The sequence below is a fragment of the Lipophrys pholis genome (assembly GCF_963383615.2).
Source record: "Lipophrys pholis genome assembly, chromosome: 22".
In the NCBI taxonomy this organism is placed as follows: Eukaryota; Metazoa; Chordata; class Actinopteri; order Blenniiformes; family Blenniidae; genus Lipophrys; species Lipophrys pholis.
The window spans coordinates 20,688,549-20,708,223 of NC_137644.1; the positions used below are offsets into that span (position 1 = coordinate 20,688,549).

General features: G+C 43.5%; 2 protein-coding genes across 5 annotated transcripts; one reads left to right on the forward strand and one right to left on the reverse strand.

The window, feature by feature from the left end:
* Nucleotides 1-763: 763 nt before the first annotated feature.
* LOC308127144 (interferon-induced protein 44-like) lies at nt 764-6,565 on the forward strand. Of its 4 annotated transcripts, none has more exons than XM_080491967.1 (8): nt 764-936; nt 2,161-2,200; nt 2,309-2,342; nt 2,903-3,095; nt 3,247-3,399; nt 3,534-3,705; nt 4,636-4,736; nt 4,817-6,565. In XM_080491967.1, the coding sequence occupies exons 1-8, from the start codon at nt 922-924 to the stop codon at nt 5,039-5,041; spliced, it is 933 nt and encodes a 310-aa protein (XP_080348093.1). In that variant the 5' UTR covers nt 764-921; the 3' UTR covers nt 5,042-6,565. The 4 variants fall into 4 exon arrangements, with proteins under 4 accessions (XP_080348093.1, XP_080348094.1, XP_080348095.1 ...); XM_080491968.1 differs by having other exon boundaries at nt 3,534-3,696; nt 4,817-5,360; XM_080491969.1 differs by having other exon boundaries at nt 786-936; nt 2,931-3,095; nt 4,817-5,360.
* On the reverse strand, nt 6,404-18,461 carry LOC308126907 (uncharacterized protein). The gene is made up of 16 exons (XM_080491599.1): nt 18,387-18,461; nt 18,219-18,276; nt 18,066-18,099; nt 17,788-17,983; nt 17,468-17,620; nt 17,163-17,328; nt 15,672-15,772; nt 15,298-15,504; nt 11,150-11,383; nt 9,385-9,421; nt 9,250-9,283; nt 8,945-9,140; nt 8,568-8,720; nt 8,223-8,388; nt 7,341-7,441; nt 6,404-7,188 (listed from the first exon to the last, which is right to left on the reverse strand). Exons 1-16 carry the CDS (start codon nt 18,399-18,401, stop codon nt 6,976-6,978), a joined length of 2,064 nt encoding a protein of 687 aa, XP_080347725.1. The 5' UTR covers nt 18,402-18,461; the 3' UTR covers nt 6,404-6,975.
* Between the last annotated feature and the right edge of the window lie 1,214 nt (nt 18,462-19,675).

Sequence of the window (19,675 nt, forward strand, 5' to 3'; positions counted from 1 at the left end):
ACAGCAAATAACAACACATAAACAAACTAGAGCTACACTCGGTAGAGCGCTGATCTTCACCAACACCGCATTTGTTTGAAGAACCGAGTTAGCATCACTAGCATGATAGCCGTTAGCTCATATCGACGCTAACTAGCCAGTCAGGTAGCTACATCACTGTGAAGCACTGAGCGTCTCCATGGCAACAGACGCTGATCTTTGATCTCCTCCATGAGGTGCCTCTCCCATCCACTTTCTATGGGACATTTTTTCAGGATTTATTGTGAAACGTTCAGTCGTTAACGTCCCAACATCTAATGGGTTGGTCCTTGATGAAGACAAATCATCCCTGAAGTTTTTATCCAGTTTGGGTGAGAAGTTTCTGAAAGCTGAGAGCTTCACCCTGGTTTATTACCAAATCAACCTTCAGCAGGTTATAGAAGTTACAGATATCATGTCTTTATTCATTATTACAACAAGTATTTACAGTTTTTATCAGTTGGGATGGGAAGGATCCTGTCTCATGTATAGGTGTTAGTGCTTAAATATTCCTTTGTCAATACTTCCCAAGTTCAACCTGTAAAACTTGAAACATGCCAAATACAACTAATTTATTATTGTAATTATCAGGTGAAATCCTGTGCTTGAGCTCATGAGGATTTTTACAGTTTGTATTGTGCAGGGAACAAATAGCTAATCAATAAGAAAAGATAGATACAACAATATAACCTACGTCCTGCTCGCTGCAGGAGTACACACCCAGATCAGGTGATTATAAAAACACAAACTGAAAGGTGAAATACTTTTAGACACACCTTTTGTTCAAGAGCGTTAACCACTCTGAAGTTTAACTTCGATGACAACAGCGTCACAACATCAACTCTTCACCTCGGGTTTACTTCAGAAAAGGACCTTTACATTTGATTAATTCAGCTCATCATCATGGACAATCTGTGGGTAAGAATTTGTTTTATATAAAGCTCAACAGAGACTATAGTTTTATTTTAGAACAGTAAAATCATTAGAATTGTGTTTATTAATCAGTGAAAGTAGTTCCATACCACTCTTTGACCCTTGATCAAAATGATAAGAACAAGAACAAGAACCGGCATCACCGGTTACATCGTCTTGTTCTGCAGGTTCTTGTCGTGCTTCTGATCTACTGGTTTTGTGGCTCAGAGTGACGGTTTAGCCACAGTTACCACTTGTTCATGGTGTTCTGTCACAACTGTTTTTGAAGAGACATCTTCGTTTTTCCATGTACTTGAATGAGAGGAGGGAGGCGGAGGGATTCGGCATTTGGAACTTTGACAGCGAATAAAAGCAAAACCGCTCGACTCGTCAAAAAAGTGATCGAGTTTATTAGCAGGAGAGTCTCTTCTGTCATTTAATAGTGTTTGGAAGCCGATACGATATTCGCCCTCAGAGGAGATAGTGTCTGCAAATCTTATTTTGAAAGGCAAATTGTGGACTTCCTGTTGGATTTAGGTCAGGCATATCAGTACGTGATTTTTAGGTCATGATGAGACGAACAACTGAGTTTTGGTTTGATCTCCCTACGACATTCCTATGGGCCGAGGTGGCCATTTTAGTGTTTCTAGGCGGTGCTAGAGAGCACATTATGGCACTCTGGGGGTTCATTTTTACATTTTCTTAATTATTTTGCCAGTCTTGATCAGCGTGCCAAATTTGTTGAACGTTTGAGCGTGTTTAGTGGGTCATATTTGGGTTCAAAGAGGCGTCAGGAGTGGAAGAATAAAGAAGAAGAAGACACATTACAGAAACAATAGGGTCCTTTGCCTTTTCGGGTTCGGTCCCCAATAACAAAAACAACAACAATAGGGTCCTAGCAGAGGCCTGGCCTTCGGGCTCAGCAGGAGGTTTAAGAACAGTTTTTACAAAATGCTTTGGCAGTAACTTCATGTTCTCGTGGAATCATTCCTGAAAATCTAAAGCCAATCCTTGTTTTTCTTTAGCTTTTCTTTTTAATGCAGGTGCTGTATGTCTTTTTTCCATGAAGGGTAAATTTTTAGACGTTGTTGTTGTTGTTGTTAGGCAACTTCTTAAAAATGTCCCAGTTACTTAAAATTCTGAGCTTAACACCTTCGTAGACGTGATTTAGTTCGGAGAGCAGACGGTGGAATTGCTCATTTGTCTGAATGTCACATTATCTCTGTGAAGGTTTGGCTTTCCGGGGGCGACGATCCTTCACCGCCATCAAGTAAGAGAAATGTCTGTCTAAAAACATTAAAGAAATGAAACGCAAATAATACTTGAATGATATAGATTGATGTGAAGTGATTAACATGACAGACCTTTGGCTTTCCAGATTTCCCGGAGCCATGGAGAAAGATCCAGTTTGGGTGAGTGTTCAGAGCAGAGAGCCTCTGATGGTCGCCAACACCACATTTGTTAGCGTCGCTAGCATGTTAGCCGTTAGCTCATATCGATGCTAACTAGCCTGGCAAGTGAAACACTGAGCGAGAAACACAGATAAACCACTGCCCAAGTCGATGCGCTCACACTGCTGTTTCTGGATACTTACTGAAACTAGATATTAGCTGCAAACTCTGGAGCGTCTCCATGGCAACAGATGCTGATCTCCTTTGAGCCGCTTTGTATGGGACATTTTGTCAGTTTGGGAGGATTTACTCAAAAACTTTTAGTCATTAACGTCCCAAAATCTTATCAACTGATGCTTGGATGATGACAAATCGTCCCTGGAGATTTCCTGCAATTCGGGTGAAGAGTTTTTGCAAAAAGTTGGTAAAATACATACAAATAAATAAATAAATAAACGCAGATAAAAACAACCTTCTCAGTCAACTTTCATCAGTGAAGGTAAATATGAGGAACCTTTGCAGAAAACATGTGTGTGTCATAATTACACACTATAACTCAACTCAGCCTTCTTTTTGACCAGTGACAAAACTGAACATAAGTTTGTTCAGAACTACCAGCCGGTGAATCAAGGCCAATACATCAGAGTTCTGCTGCACGGGCCACCGGGCTCTGGGAAGTCCAGTTTCATCAACTCCGTCGACAGCGCTCTACGAGGAAAAATCACAAGTCGAGCCTTGGCAGCCACCGCCCAACATGACAGCTTTACAAACAAAGTATGGAGACACTTTTAAATATATTGAAAAACTGTAGTTTATTCATTCGTTAGTTTGTCAGTGTCGCTTCACAACATCTGAGTGAAGATAGTTATTCTTGTGAGATGCTGTCTGGACCGTTGTCATGACGATGTGACTTTTCAACTTGCAGTACAAAACCTTTAAAATCCCAAAAAAGGAGCCTGGATGCTTTTACCCCTTCGTCTTCAGTGACACCATGGGCATCGAGAAGGGCGTCAAGGGAGGGGTTGATATCAGAGACATCAAACTGATCATGAAGGGTCATGTCAAAGAAAAATACGTGGTGAGATAACTGAAGCTCCCTCCCCTCAGACTGTCACCACAGCTCTGGAGAAAAGTTTAGCATTCTGAAGTAAAAACAAAAACAAACCTCAGGAATTGCCGGAATAAGTGTGATGAAACTTTGTTTTTGTCCAGTTCAACCCTGCCTGTGCCCTGTCTGAGAGCAACCCCTTCTACAACGCCTCTCCAGCGACCGCCGACCGGATTTCTGTTCTGGTTTGTGTTGTTCCTGCCAACACATCATCGGTAATGGACGATGAGGTAGTTCGCAAGATACGGCAGGTCAGAGATGCAGCCAGTGAGTTTGGTAAGAGCTGATGTATATCATTTAGAAATATCTGTGTGTCTAACCCCAAATCATTAATGTCCTACGTTCTGGTCCAACAAGATTTCTAATGAAGGCCACAGCAGGAGTGGATCATGAATCTCTTCCTGTCCCTCCTGGTTTTATCCTCTCTGCTGATTCTCTTTAGCTTCGGTTAACCTGTTTAGCAGGTTAAACCTCCTCAGGAATTCATTGTCTCATTGTTGTATTTCGCCCGTCTTCCTATTTCTATTGTGGACGATACTGGTTCTCACGCTCTCGTCTATCTTGTATCCGAGTACTTGATGATTGTTGTAAGTATTGTGTTCAGGGCAGTATCCACACCTTAAAGCAGATCACCTGACGGTACTTTAGAACTCAGCTGGTTTTCACAGGTTCCCAGTTTGTTCTCGGTCTTTCAGTGAGGCAGGTCGGCTCTCCTGGGGTTTGGTGCCCAAGGTCTGATTTTGAAGCAGTTATAATTAAAAATAAGGTTTTCTTAGTTTCACTTGTGGATTTTGACGTTTCCACAGGTCCCACATTCTGTGCACGTATCCCCTCGCTCTAGCGTTTCTAGTGTCCTTGCATTTCGTCAGTTCCATGTGGTCTGCCCCGGTCCATCTTCCAGTGGCCTCGTCATCAAACTGCACTAGATCCCGACCAACTGACGCAGACCTGGTTAACGTCTGAGCCGCCATCACTCTGTCTCTCCACTCATAGCCTTGATAGGCTGTCAGAGCTTTGGAGGTCTTGTCTAAGCACGGTTACTGGATGATGTTCAAACTGGGATGTGAACCCGGAACCTCTGAGTGAAAGTCAAGGGCACTGGACCACTTGGTCTTTATTCTCATGGTGGGAGGATTTCAGACAATTGTTGTCCACTGTTGAAATGTTAAATTCTAATTTAGTTAGTTTCTGGTCTTTACCTGACAGACATCCCACAAATCGCTCTCCTCACCAAGGTGGATGAAGCCTGTCCTCAAGTCAACAAAGATCTGAAGAATGTCTACAGGAGCAAGTACATCAAAAAACAGGTACATTCCAATTTCAAGAGTTTGTGAAGTTTGGACATTTTTGAAAATGATTCAAGTTGTTGTGTTCTGTTCAAACTCAGATGGAGGAAGTGAGTGCTGTGCTGGGAATTCCCATGAACTGCATCTTCCCGGTGAAGAACTACAACTCGGAAATTGAGACGGATGACAAGACGGATACTCTGATACTGAGTGCAATGAGGAAGATCATTGACTTCGGAGACGACTTTCTGAATGACAAGCAACCTCAAAGGGAGGTGTTCAGTTCTATAGATCAGGAAAAACATGCAGGATCACAAGTTGAATAACAGTTTTCTGATGTTGTGAACGAGACTAATAGATTTGTTTTTGGGGTGGTGAGAAATTCCATGTATACCGAGGTGTTTGTCTTTCCTCCTCTATCTTCATGTCTGAGAAGATGTAATGAAACCAGCAGAGACCTTTAATGGGGCAGGAGCTCAGAGTCACAAGGGCTCATTGGACTCTTCGATGGTGTCTGGGTTGTATATTACCCAACAATCAGGCAAACACACAATTCAAACTGTAACATGACTGTGTAACAGCTACTTTTGGTATTCAGTCTTGAAAGTGATCTCCTGTGACTTAAAACACTAGAATATGATTCACCCCCTTGTTTTCTGTGTGTTTTGTTCATAACTGTTCAATTGTTTCTTTATTGTCGTTGTCTGGTCTCTGTTTTTCTTTCCTTGCGGTCGCCCTGTGTTACGACCCGGCTCTGCTAGGAGAAGGTGTGGGAAGCAACATTCACCAGGGGAGTTTGGGTGACGTGAGGGTTTTATTAGTAGTTCTGAGGTTTACAAGAATCAAGCAGAGACCCAGGACACAATAACACAACCACGGAGGGCCAAACAGGTAATGCCCTATACTAACTGTACAAGTATTGATTTAACCAAAAGGCAGCTTCTACACTAGAAACTAAAGGTTCAAACACCAATTGGCTAAACACACGCGGCAAAATGGAAACAAACAAAACACCAAATTAACTCAGAACAAAACAGCTGGTACCTTCACCAAACTGCTGGACTAAGGTTCAGGTCGACTAACGTTTAACTAAAATTCCCACCCTCAAAGATCAGAGTGGAGCTGAGTTTAAAAGATCACTTTAACTAGTCCAAACACACACCAAGGTTCTCTCGACAGACTGAGCAGACACTTCCTGCCTCAGCCGCCATGAGGAGTCTGCTGGAGCTGTTAAATGGCCTCAGCTGGTGGGCGGAGCTGAGCCACTCAGCCCTCATCCTCCAATCACAGCGCTCCACATCAGGACAGGAGGAGGAGGAAGGTTCCACCGTCACTCCGTCGCTCAGTCGAGTTCTAAACAAACTGGTTTACATTGTTTTGTTGGAACTGAAAGCATTGATGAAGAAAGGAAAGACAATTAGTTTGTTTTTCTTTTAATAGCCGAAGACGTGACGGAGCTTCTTCTTCACAGTCCTGTTCTCACACCATGCAACGCAGATGTTCTCACTTATCAGGGTTTATTCTGTTTCCTCTCCTGTTGTTCTAATGTTGGTTTAATGTGCGAATTAATGCACAGCACAACACACACACACACACACACACACACAACACACACACACACACACACGCACACACACACACACACACACACACACACACACACACAGACACGAACGCACGCTCTAAAAAATATTGTCATTGTTTATTGTTCTTCTTCTACATTCGGACTCTCCAAACTCTGCTCAGGTTCACTTGTGTCTGTAATGAAACTGTTCTTGGTTCAGGCTGTGGTTTATGTTTATGTTGCTGCTATAACAAAGGCAGACTGAATAAAAACTGTTGTAAAGTTCATAGAGTTTATTATAAAGTTTAAAAACCGAGCGAAGGTGTCCAGAGGCTAATCCAACAGAATAATCCCAAAACACAAGCAAGATCCAAACACACGAGAATCAGAAGACAGTAATGTCACTGATTATGAACTAAACTACTCCAGTACTACTACGACATGGTGTTTTACAGTACAGGCGTATTGTGTTCTGGTTATTGTGATACTGTAGAAGAAGTCTAAATATTCCCATTATTTTCATGAGTGGAACACAATCAGCAACAAACAGTCAAATGTATTTTTCCAACACTAAATATCTTTCTTATTTGTTTTCTAAACCATGATCCATGTAAGCTTGTGCACATTTAAAACACAGTTTAATTCATGAACAAATGAAGAAAAACCCCCACAAAGTGATCAAAGTGGACATGTCCCTCAGTGTTTTGGTCTGAATCGTTCTGAAGGTTTCTCTCTGTCCATCGTAGGAACGTTGTCAATCAGGAAGTCGTCTCCATAGTCGACGATCTTCCTCATCGTGTTCAGTATCAGAGTATCAGTGTCCTCCTCAGTTTGGGTTTCTTCGCTGTAGTTCTTCACCAGGAAGATGCAGTTCATTGGAATCCCCACGGTCACACTCAGTGCTTCCATCTACGATTACGAAGAAGAAATTGGAAGAATAAAGGAGTGAATTGAAGAACATTTTTGAAAATGTATTAATTCATTGCTGAAAGAGTAAAACTGTTTTTTAAATAACTGGAATAGTTGAATAATGTTTGTTCTTTTAAAAAATGACTCCCTGCCTGAGTTTTCAGGTACTTGCTCTTGTAGACGTTCCTGATGTCTTTCTGGACCTCCAGACAAGCTTCATCGATTTTAGTCAGGATGGCGATCTGGGGGATTCCTGCAAGGAAAAGAGCAAAAAGCACAAACCTTCAGTTTCCTCAGAGGTCATGGTGGGAATTCAAATATGAAACTCTGACTCAATGGCTGTCAAATTGTAAAGAAGAACATCTTGTACCATGTGGAGATTATATCACTGGTGATGATGATGAAGTGTGATGCTAAATGGAAAGTTTAAGCATTATCGTGTCTTTATCATGTCCTACTCTCAGTGTTAGGAACTTATTTGTATTGATAAAGGTTAATATAGGAGGCAGGGGAAGGAGGTTTATCACCATTTTTGTTTCCATCCCACTAAATGAACGCTGTCTGGAGCAGCAAACCTTTTAGGTTTTTTACACTCAAAGGTAAAATAACACAGCCGTTGTTCCAAGTGTGAAATCAGAAGTTTTATGAGGCAACTGCGACATTTCATTACAGTTTTTGTTTTTCAAGCTGAGGGATGGATGGAGTGGGAACCTACCAAACATATAAATTACTCACATGACAGTGAACATAACAGTAAAAGTCACCTGGTAGCTGATTTTTGAAAAGTCAAGGTTTGATGTGAAGATGATATCATGAATGCAATCAAGAAAGAAAAGCCATGGGGCAGGTTAGGAAATGGATCTTAGCTCAATAACATCAGACAATCAACAGAAGACTGAGCAAATGTACTCGTCTTTTAAGGAGACAAATAAATCCAGAATCCCACTGCTGGTTGTTTAATAATCTAATAACATGTAAACTTTCCAGTAGATCAGGTCCCATGTGTCATTTCTAAAACGGCTTAATAAACTCACCTAAGTCCCGGGCTTCTTCTCTGACCTCCCTTATCTTACGAACAGAATCGTCGTCCATCAGGTTGGATGTGGTGGCAGGAACAACACAAACCAGAACATGAACTCTGTCATTGATGGTCGGAGTTTTATTGTAGAAGGACTCAGTTGGGGTACTGCCAGGAAGGAGCTGGAAATCACATTTTCATCACATGAGCACTTGGAAGACAATTGTAATACAAGTTTGGCATGTTTGTGAAATTATATTCAATGTTTTTTCTGATGTGGAATAATAATTTTACATCATTTACAGACTTGTGTTCACCGTTCTTGTTAAATAAATGAAGATAAACAATAAAAAGTTTGTACCTTGCACCCTTCATTGACGTGTCCTTTCATGATCAGTTTGATATTTTTCACATCAATTCCTCTCCCAGAGCCCTTCTCAATACCCATGGTGTCACTGAAGACGAGAGGATAAAAGGTTCCAGGCTTTTCTCTCTGGATTTTAAAACTTTTGTACTGCAAGTTGAAATAAGTTAGAACAAGGTTAGGAGGAGCTCTGAGCCTTCAGTAGTAGTTCACCCTCTTAGTATGACTCTATTGTTACTCGGTTGTTGGTTAAAGTACCGGTCCTGTCTTTAGGTTGAAGAAAACTCTTGAGAAAACTCTGAATATGTTTTTTGTTCTGGTTGTCTTTATGTGAATAATTAAACAGTATACAATTAATGACCAATTCTTCATACTTCCTGGGTGAAGCTGCCATCGTAGCCAGTGGCTGCAAAGGCTCGAGTTGACATTCTTCCTCGCAGAGCGCTGTCCACTGAGTTGATGAAGCTGGACTTTCCAGAGCCCGGCGGTCCGTGCAGCAGGACTCTGAGTTCCTCCACTGTTGAATAAGGCTTAAAGTTGCTCACATATTCAAAGTCTTCCTTTTTGTTCCTGTTCAAAATAAGATTACATCAGGATGTAATTAAGTATTAACTTAGTGCCTGTCTTTTAAAAGCCACAAATATTTCATGTTGTTAAGTGTTACACCCCAAGTACTCACCCCCATGGTACTTCTCTCCATGGATTCGTTAATGCTGAAACAGAAAGGCAAAACTCATTTTCAACTATAATTGATTTCATACTTATTTCATTTCCTAATATGAATTCAAGAAATGTGTCACATGAAACGACTTACAAAGACTTCCGAAACTCGTCACGTAGTCCCAGGTGCTCTTGGAAGAGGTAAAAGATTAGACAGCACATGAATGACTTGACCTTTCAACCAGTAAATTGAGTTATGCTGTTTATTGTCTTAAGATGAGCCACTTAAGACGAGATGCTTAAAGGTTAACAGCTGAATGTCTTTAAATCTTTTTGGCAACAAAAACTCATTTGTATCAATATTTAGTGCATTTAGGATATTTAAAAGAATTACTTAACTCATTTAAATTAATGTCAGGAAAGTTCAAAACAGTCTTACCTTAACCAAAGCCATTGTGACAAACATTCTAATCACTTAAAAGCCTTAAACGCGTCCAGTTACTCTGTGAAGCTGTTGCTGTCTGGCGAAGCTCGAGGCAGACGCTCAATACACCTACACTGTTGTTTAAAAACACTGTTCATACTTTCACTATCATTTAGGTCATATGATGTCAAAGGAATTCCATGTCCTGGCGTGTACGAGTGAAGGTTGGGCTCGGTAGCATCAGAATGTTGTCAGGAGAAGTAAAAAACCTTGTGGAGACAGAAAACTGACTGATTTTAAAAGTTTAAGACAATTTCATTACATTATTCTTGCAAGAAGAGACAAAGTCACAGTACACACTTTGCATGATTGTCCAGGAGTTTGTCTCACTGTGAAGTCGGACGACGCCTCCTAAAGGCTGAATTGTTTTGATGAAGATCCTCCTGCTTCCTGTACGGCCGGTACAGCCACGCCAAACGACTCTAGTTAGAGTTCAGGTCAGCCCTTGAGCAGCACCTGCCGACTTCAGGAGCGTAAACGGAATGCAGCGCCTCCCAGGAAGCGGCGTGGAGAAATGAAGGAGGGAGACCCGGGGAGCGCGAAGCCCAACCTGTTGATAGGCGGCGCGGAAATAATTCCAAACAGACCACCACCGGCCCCCCACAACCCCCGACGTACACCTGGAAGTGCTCCAAGGCCGACACCATCACAGCTATCCTGCAGGAGCGCCACCCCCCATCCAGAATCACACGCCCCCACGGCCACCTTAAAGGTCTTCTCAAAACAGGGCGCCGTGAGCACGGCAGCCGTGAGCACGGCAGCCCTGACCAGAAGCGACTTTGTTGCTCAAAAGCAGTCTGGCACGCATCAGTCCAACAGAAAAGAACTTTCGGACTCAGGAGATCAGTCGAAGGTGCTGCCACCTCTGAAAAGGTCCGACAAAGACACCTGTAATACCGGACAGGTGGCAGGAGGCGGGACAGCTAGTATAGCATCGACCTTCACTGGCACCGGGCACACCTGAACTCCCCACACCTGTTTCCCCAAGTAGACCACAGTGGCCCGGCCAAACTCACATTTAGACAGGTTCACCATGCCGCAGACGCTCAAAGACCTTATATAAATGCTCCAGATGCTCCTCCCAGGACGACAAATATATAACTAAGTCGTCCAAGTAGGCTTCACAGGAAGGCAAACCAGACAGCACGGCGTTGACCAACCGTTGAACGGTAGCTGGCGCATTGCACATGCCGAAGGCCATAACTTTATCCTGGAGGAAGTCGTCAGGCTTAACAAATGTGGATATTTCTTTGGCGCGCTCCGTCAGGGGGACCTGCCAGTAACTTTTAAGCAAATCAAGTTTCATGACACACTTGGCAGCCCCCACGTGATCTATGCAATCCTCCACCCTTGGCAGAGGATAACAGTCCAACCGCGTCACCCCATTGACTTTCCTGTAGTCGGTACAGAAGCGATCATCACCAGAGGCCTTTACCGTCAGCAGGCACAGCGAGCTCCACGGACTGCTACGAGGATCAGCCATGCCATTTCGGACCATATAGTCCACCTGCCTTTTCAAACGCCCCCGTTTACCCGGATTCGCCCGGTAAGGATGTTGTTTCATGGGCCTGGCGTCCCCCACATCAATATCGTGGTGCAGCACGTGTGTCTGCGAGGGAACGTCACCAAACAGTGAGCCATAGTCCTGAAACAAACCCGACAGAGCCGCCTGTTCGGAACAAGACAAATTGGAAATTAACCCCCCGGGAAGTAATCCTCCTCGGTAGGTGCTGAAGTAGACAGCTCCTGCACGTCCGCATCCCAGCGACTTCAGCACTGGACAGCTCCCGAGGTGTCCCCACCGGTAGCTCCAGCGCCCCTGAGCCGCCGCGCTAAAAACACGGCTTCAACATATTGACGCGGCACCGGTCAGGGGTGGAAATCAAATAGTCCCTATCACCCACCTTATGTTGAATAAGGTAAGGACCACCATATCGCGCTTGTAAACTAGATCCCAGGATTGGGAGCAACACCAGCACTTGTTGTCTGGGTGAAAAGTCCCTGACCCACGCGTGCTTATCAAACTAGCACTTCTTCTTGGCCTGGGTGAACTCATTTTGAATGAGACGATGCCATGGAATTTGGTCAATTACTTTATTCATGATCACAATTTATCAAATGTAAGGCAACACAACTGTTACACATGTAAATCAAAGAAACAGATCTGATGTTGGACGTCCAAATATTATATAAAACATTACAAATGGCCTCCTAAACAATGGGTGGGTCACTGATTTTCCCCAGGAATAATAAATGGAGGCAGAAGCCACACAGGTGCTCTCAACCTGGCATGGGTTCACTCACACCACAGGACAAGCTTATACCTGACCCTCCAAGAACTCCTGCACACAAAGAGGAGGACCCGCCCCCGTCGCGGCTGAGCCAATCCCGAGGCTGCAGGTTCCACACGACTGGCAGAGAGAATATTCAATCCTCAGTTGAATAAGATCTCAGACACAAAGACTCACTGGATGAACTGGGAGATTCTGCTGTGCTCTCGGCTCCCATAACAGTTCTTGTGCACTTCCAGGCGCTTCAGTGACAGAGAAAGGATGTTCAAATACAAACAATAACCACAAAGCTATGAAAACATTCCTGAGAACTTCTCTCAGTAAGTTACTTTCACTTTCAAAACAAAAGCCTTTAATTAGCACCTGTCAACAAATGTCAAATGAATCATCTATTGATGACAATATTTTATTTTGAAACATGTCAAACAATGTGTATTACTGAGTTTCGACTGTCAGTATTAGTCTGCAGCTGGTTACTGTTTCAAAGTCTGGGCCTGGAAGCTGCTTTATTTATGCTCATAACTCTGAGCAACAGCATTGACATCAAGTGTGTCATTGGAGTTTGTGTTCAAACTCAACTCCACTCAAAATAAACAAAAACTGTGTTTTAACTTCAGAATAAAACTAAATCCAGGTGAAAACCTCTTCCTGTGTCTGTTGGGACTGCAGGTTAACCACCAGGAGACGGAGGGCGCGGTTCACATGGACCGGTGTGCTCAATCAATGAAATGTTCCCTTCAGGTGTTTACTGTGTTCAACCAGTTAGTTTAGTTGGTCGGCAGAAACACCTGAACACAACGTGGTTAAAACAACATGGTTATGGCTCTGTCTGCACATGGTGCCAATTGTCTTTTTACTTCCTCAGAATGTTTGAATATGGCTGCCCAGTAGTGTTGGAAGCAGGAGAATTGAGAGAATTGAGGAACAATTACAGGTAAAAATGATATGAGTGTATATTGTGGGGAGTTTACAGTTGGTGAGATATATCCAGTGGATAACCTTGAATTAGATGAGGCTTAGCCTGGGACAAGATGGACTTTTATTTACTTATTAATAAAATCTCATCATCAGCCTCTATGATCCTGCCAACGTCTTAACATTTATTTATATTTTGATCAGGTCAAGAAACGTCTCCGTGAACCTCTAAGTTAATGTAACTCTGGGGTACAGGAAGGTCCAATATGGAGTCAATTATAGAGTGAGTCAGAATTTCTGGGAAAAGGCCTTGTTTAACCAACTAAATTGTGACTCTGCGATGCAGCAACACAGGAGCTCTCACACACAAACACAGAAACTGAAACAGCTTGAGAAGCTGCCCACAGGGAAAGACAGACCAACCACCAACCAGAGCCCAGGAGACCAGTCCCTTATATACTGAAGGCACCAGGTGCAGCCAATCCCACGCTCCGGTACAGGTGAGACATCAGGATGAGGAACAGCAATCAGACAAGAGGAGGGGAACCAAGGAGTTCACACACAAAAACACCAGAACAAACCTGAACCATGACGTGTCCTGCATGTTTTAACTCTCCCAGCTTCAGAAACCTCAAACTAATGCTGATGTCATCATCAAACCCAATGAGCCTCTTGTTGCATTCAGGTGTGATGAACCTGGGCGGAACCTAAAACATGCAGGACATTGACCCTCAAGGCCCAGAACTGATGACCCCTGACAGAGACCGAGACAAACCCAACAAATAATAATAATGAAGAATAAAAGAGAGAATTATGTTGAACCACTTGCCATGTTTCATTCACCAAATCTATCTAGTTATTATCGTAATGGCTGAATCTTATTCTAGTTCCTATTGGCTCAATGACGGGATTCCTGTTGGACATGTGATTGAACAACAATTTGTCAAGCTTTACTTCCTGTTTGTTGAAAAGTCACACGTTGCTAATTCATTCTGATAACAACTCAAACACCCTGAGCAAAGTAGAAATAAAGGTAATTTAGGACTGAACATTTGTGAAGTAAATCCAGCTGATAAGGTCAGTTGTGCTTCAGAGAGTATTGATTGAAACAGAGAAATCAGACTAGGAGCAACTGAACAGATTCAAAAAGCATCTAGTAAAGTCTTGCAGCAAGGAGACAAGTGATAAATACAACCTTATCTGAGAGCTTGCTTGGAGTTGTGTAAGGAAGTATTTTCAAGCAGTGAAGTATTAAGAAACAAACAATTGAGTCTCTATGCAGGCAAAAGATAAGACGGTCATGAAGTTCTGAATCCTCGCTAACTTCCTGTGATTCTGCCTCGTCTGCCTCAACGTGCGCCGTGTGGAGCGGTGTGTGTGTATTGTCATGTAACAGTAGAAAATAAAGTAGAGCTCACTAAACTCCCAGAACCGTCACTGCTGGACCGAGCTCCTCCAGAACAGCAGCAGAAACAAATATCTGGCTCCGTCACTGCACCCTTCTTCTTATGTGTCACTTCATCACTTAACTCGCACACACACACACACACACACACACACACACACACACACACACACACACACACACACACACACACACACACACACACACACCTTATTTCTATATAACTGTTCTGGTAGAGCATCAGACTCTCAGTCTCAAGGTAGAGGGTTCATGTCCCACGCCGGGCGCCACCTTCCTGTGGGCTCTCCACCTTCCTGAGGGCTCTCCACCTTCCTGTGGGCTCTCCACCTTCCTGTGGGCTCTCCACCTTCCTGTGGGCTCTCCACCTTCCTGTGGGCTCTCCACCTTCCTGTGGGCTCTCCACCTTCCTGTGGGCTCTCCACCTTCCTGTGGGCTCTCCACCTTCTTGAGGGCTCTCCACCTTCCTGAGGGCTCTCCACCTGCAGGAAGGTTCTTAATGGTGCAATGTGATCTGGGTGACGGTGCTCAGACTGACACCACCACCACCCTGGAACGGATATGAGGGAGGGATGGATGGATGGATGGATGGATGGATGTTCTCAGTTTAGGCTATAGATTATGTCTCTTTATATGTTTTTATTATCACTGTGACAATACTTTCATCAACAAGGTCATAAATGAAAGTTTTCTTTACAGGTCAAATATTCATTTGAACAATATAACAAGAGAAAAAGAAGAAATTTACCAACCCACAATCAACACCACAATTCATTCATCAAACGTGAAACTTGATGACCTAATTGGTGAATTTTTATTTTGAACTTGTCCTGATCTACATTATTTTGTGCACAAGTGATAAAAATTAAAATTTATGAACAACATCAAAATGAAGGCAAAAGACTCACAAAGTGATCAGAGTTCTAAAGAGGACAGTGGACATGCGTCTCAGTGTTTTGGTTTGAACTTCAAATTAGGTCTCCTGGTGTCCATTTTATCTGCGATGTCGTTCAGGAAGTCGTCTCCGTAGTCGAGGATCTTCCTCATCGTGTTCAGTATCAGAGTATCAGTGTCCTCCTCAGTTTGGGTTTCTTCGCTGTAGTTCTTCACCAGGAAGATGCAGTTCATTGGAATCCCCACGGTGGCACTCAGTGCTTCCATCTACGTTTAAAAAGAAAAGAAATAAAAACATTGAAGAAAATTATTGAGTTTTCTGAGACACTTTAGTTGTTTTTATAAATAAGAGAGTAATGTAGTTTTCTAAATAACTGGAAGAGTTCCTCTGATGTTGGATTAATGTTTGCCCTCTTCAGACAATGACTCCCTACCTGACTTTTCAGGTACTTGCTCTTGTAGACGTTCCTCATGTCTTTCTGGACCTCCGGACAGGCTTCATCGATTTTAGTCAGAACAGCTATTTGGGGGATTCCTGCAAGGAAAAGAGCAAAAAGCACAAACCTTCAGTTTCCTCAGAGCTTCGGCCAAGTTTGAAACACTGCTTCAATGACCAACCTACTAAAGCTATACGAGCAATACAGTGAATTAAAATGAATTTGACATAAAGACATATTAAAAGGTTATCTAGCAGCTGATTGGTCTCAAAGTCAAAGTTTGTTGTACAATACAGAGAATATTATAGTCTGTAGTCTGAGGGGGCGGGACTTTGTTTGGCCGTTGCCATGGTGATGTGTTGTTGTTGTTAAAACAAGGCTCCTGAGCAATATCTCGGACTTTTCCTCCCTGTGTTTGCCTTGCCGGTGCTACATTTGAGTCACAAGTGGGATGGAAATGGAACCTTCTAATGAGCTTTTTCGCCTTCCTGAAGACGATGCTTGCTGCAGAAAGCAGCGCCGAGCAAGGTGCACACAGACACGCAGGCGCCCGGATGAGTCCAGTGACCTGCGAGCTCGCCGTGCAGAGCGGAGTCCTGCCTCTGGCTGCTGAAATATGACGGCACTAATCAGCTGGAGCTGTACGTCAAGCACTTGGTCATTGCATTGGAGAGACCAGGACATCACCACAGCAGAAACTCCTGGATCTGGCGCCGGAGGAGGAGCCGGACCTGAGCGGCGATTCGGGCAGCGTTCAGCGCTGACAGCTGAGAGAGAAGCTGGGGAGCTGCTGCTGAGATGGAGAAACCCTGAGCGCCTTCCTGCAGACATCCAGCTGCAGGCCTGCCAGCTTCACTGTGGGGGTTCGGGAAGCGTTGGCTCTCCCTGTATTGCTGAGCAGCTCCACCAACACATCCGCCTTGCAAAGCCCCAGACCCTGGAGGAGGCGGGACCCGGAGATCTACCCTGCGCCCGGGTGGCTCACTACGACCTGGAGCAGCAGGAAGAGGTCTGCCAGGGCCAGCAGCAGCAGACGTCGTCGGTGTGATGAGCCTGGCCACGTCATGATCAACGGCTCCACACTGCGAGCCGCTGCGGCGCCGCCGGAGAGGAACGACAGTGGGATGGGGAGGTGAGGGGTTCCCATCCCAAACTTTAATACCCTCCAAGGCCGCTGCACGCTGGTGGGAAGCTTGGGCTGCACCACAGGACTTTATGTGACCTGCCAGCTGGACTCTGAGTGCTGCCAAGCTCTCATGATGGGCCACCATTTCTCCACCACGCAGTTTCTGACTGTCGTGGGAGGAAACGTGAGCTTGAGAGCGAAGGAGCTGCAGCCAGTCCAGGGAGTGATGGAGGTGTTCCGGCCTGCTGATATTCAGGAGCCGTGCATCTCGGGTTTGGACCTGCAGCCATGCTGCTCCAGCAACTATCATAGACCAAAGATCAAAAATCAAATAGACGTTCCTAGAATAGCCGTGAACTCACCCAACTCACTGGCTGCTTGTCTGATCTTCTTTATCTTGTGAACAGAATCGTTGTCCATCAGGTTCGAGGTGGTGGCAGGAACCGCGCAAACCAGAACATGAACTCTGTCATTGATGGTGGGAATTTCATTGTAGTAGCCTTCAAACGGGGTACTGCCAGGAAGGAGCTGGAAATCACATGAGCATGTCTGTGTATTTACATATTTCTGTTTTCTTCTTATGTGGAACGATAACTTTACATTATTTACAGGGCTGTGTTCACCGCGCTTGTTCAATAAATGAAGATAAACAATAAAATGTTCATACCTTGCATCCGTCATTGACGTGTCCTTCCATGATCAGTTTGATATTTTTCACATCGACTCCTCTCCCAGAGCCCTTCTCAACACCCATAGTGTCACTGAAGATAAAGGGGTAATAGTTTCCAGGCTTTTCTCTCTGGATTTTATAACTGGAGTACTGCAAGATTAAACGTTATGACATTAGCATGTGCTGTGAGCCTGAGGTGATATTTAATTGCTTAGTTTCTCTGACTCTATATTGTTAATTGGTCGTTCTGTCGTTAGGTTGAGGAAAACTGTGTGTGACTGATCAACAGAGTAACATTGATAAGGAGTTCTTCATACTGTGTTGGTGAAGCTGCTTTCGTAGCCAGTGGCTGCCAAGGCTCGAGTTGACATTCTTCCTCGCAGAGCGCTGTCCACTGAGTTGATGAAGCTGGACTTTCCAGAGCCCGGCGGTCCGTACAGCAGGACTCTGAGGTGTTGGACTCCTGACTGAGGTTCATAGATCTTCACATAATCAAAGTCTTCCATTTTGTTCCTGTTCAAAGTTATATTAGATCAGGATGGAGTATAAACCTTTTTCCCACAAATACTTCTTGTGTTTCACCTCAAATACTCACCCCCATGGTACGTTTCTCCATGGTTTATCAAAAGCTGTCGGAACAAGCACATCTATCTCATAAATCACATTTCCTATTCATTTTGTTTAAGTAGCACTTGTTTTAGGAATAAATGTGAATTTAGCAAATTCTGTGAAATAAAAAGTGACTTACTACTGGCAGGTATCGGCTCTTGTTTACGTCTCTTAAATAAATGATTAAAAAACAAAAGCTGTATAGTTTACACATAGAAAAACTCACAACATTTAAACATTTTTCAAAATAATATTTAACACATTTAAATTAATCATCAAACGATGTAAAGATATAAAACAGTCTTACCCAAAAAGGACTCATGTTGATGGAGAATAAAGTTAATGAATAGTTTAGACTGAAGTCAATCTGAGGAGGAACTTGTCCAGTTACACGGTGAAGTTGTTTCTGTCTGGTGACGTTTGAAGGCGACGCTCAATAAAACCGCTCAGTAAACCAGGCGTCTAAAAACTCTCTTCATGCTTTCACTTTCATTTACATCATGTGACTTCAAAGGAACGCTCCTTCATCTCTGGGCGTATAAAGGAAGGTTGTGCTCGGTAGAATCTGAATAGAAATGAGCAGAACGATCAGAAGAATGACTGTTAGAATAAATCAGCAGCACACGCTGTCTGGTGATTATTATGGGCTGGATTAGAGAGGATGAAATGACCAACATTAGGTCCCGTCCTTCATCCAATGTGACCCAAGACTCACAACCTTCACTGTGATGAATGTGGGACAGAAAATAGAAGAATGAATTTGTCCTCACAGCTTCATGGAAACTAAAGTTGGGTTGGTGGTTTGCCAGTTCCGTTCTCATCTCCAAGGACAAAGTGACTGTAAAAACCTACAAAAGTTCAATAGTTTCCAACATTCATCTTATTAATTCAGGGAACAGAATATGTCTTTATTCTTAAATAAATATAAGTGGCTTCCCTTGTAGACTTTGCAGAGTCATGATGTTCTGGAGAAACCAGAAGCATGTTGTTGTTAAAACAAACCCGTCAACAGGTTCTGAGGTTTCTGGAGATCTTCCATCCAGCTGATGTAACAGCCGAACCCGAACCCGTCAACAACAATCCAGCCCTGACATTCCTGAAGTGGTGAGTGTTGCTTCATCTCCTCTGACAGTGGCTGGAGTGTCTCTTGTGTTTTGTTCATAAGCACATTCTGATTTACCGGTTGTGTGTTTACCACCTTGTTTCAGGTGTTTCTGTGCTGATAGCAGCTCTCAGCAGTGGTGACTCACCCTTTCTACCTTTATTTGTGTGGTGCACTCAGTGTCAACAGTTATGCAGGCATGACATCCTTGGCTGACCTCTGATGGTTTAGCAGTTTTGAATCTCCCTGCATGGAAACAGGATCATGAGATTTGTTTTGGATTACAGCCTGTCTGACTAGTTCCTCCTCAAAGTCTAATAAACTCTTCTGGGTTGTGCCTTCAAGTCTTAAGTTCTAAGTTCTTGTTCAATTGTTGCGTTGGAATAAAAGTAAAATCACTCACTCACTCTTCATCCAGTCCGGGACATAAGGACACAATATTATTATTTAAGTTCAGAACCAAAGAACCAGAAGAACCAGACTGGGTTCCAACA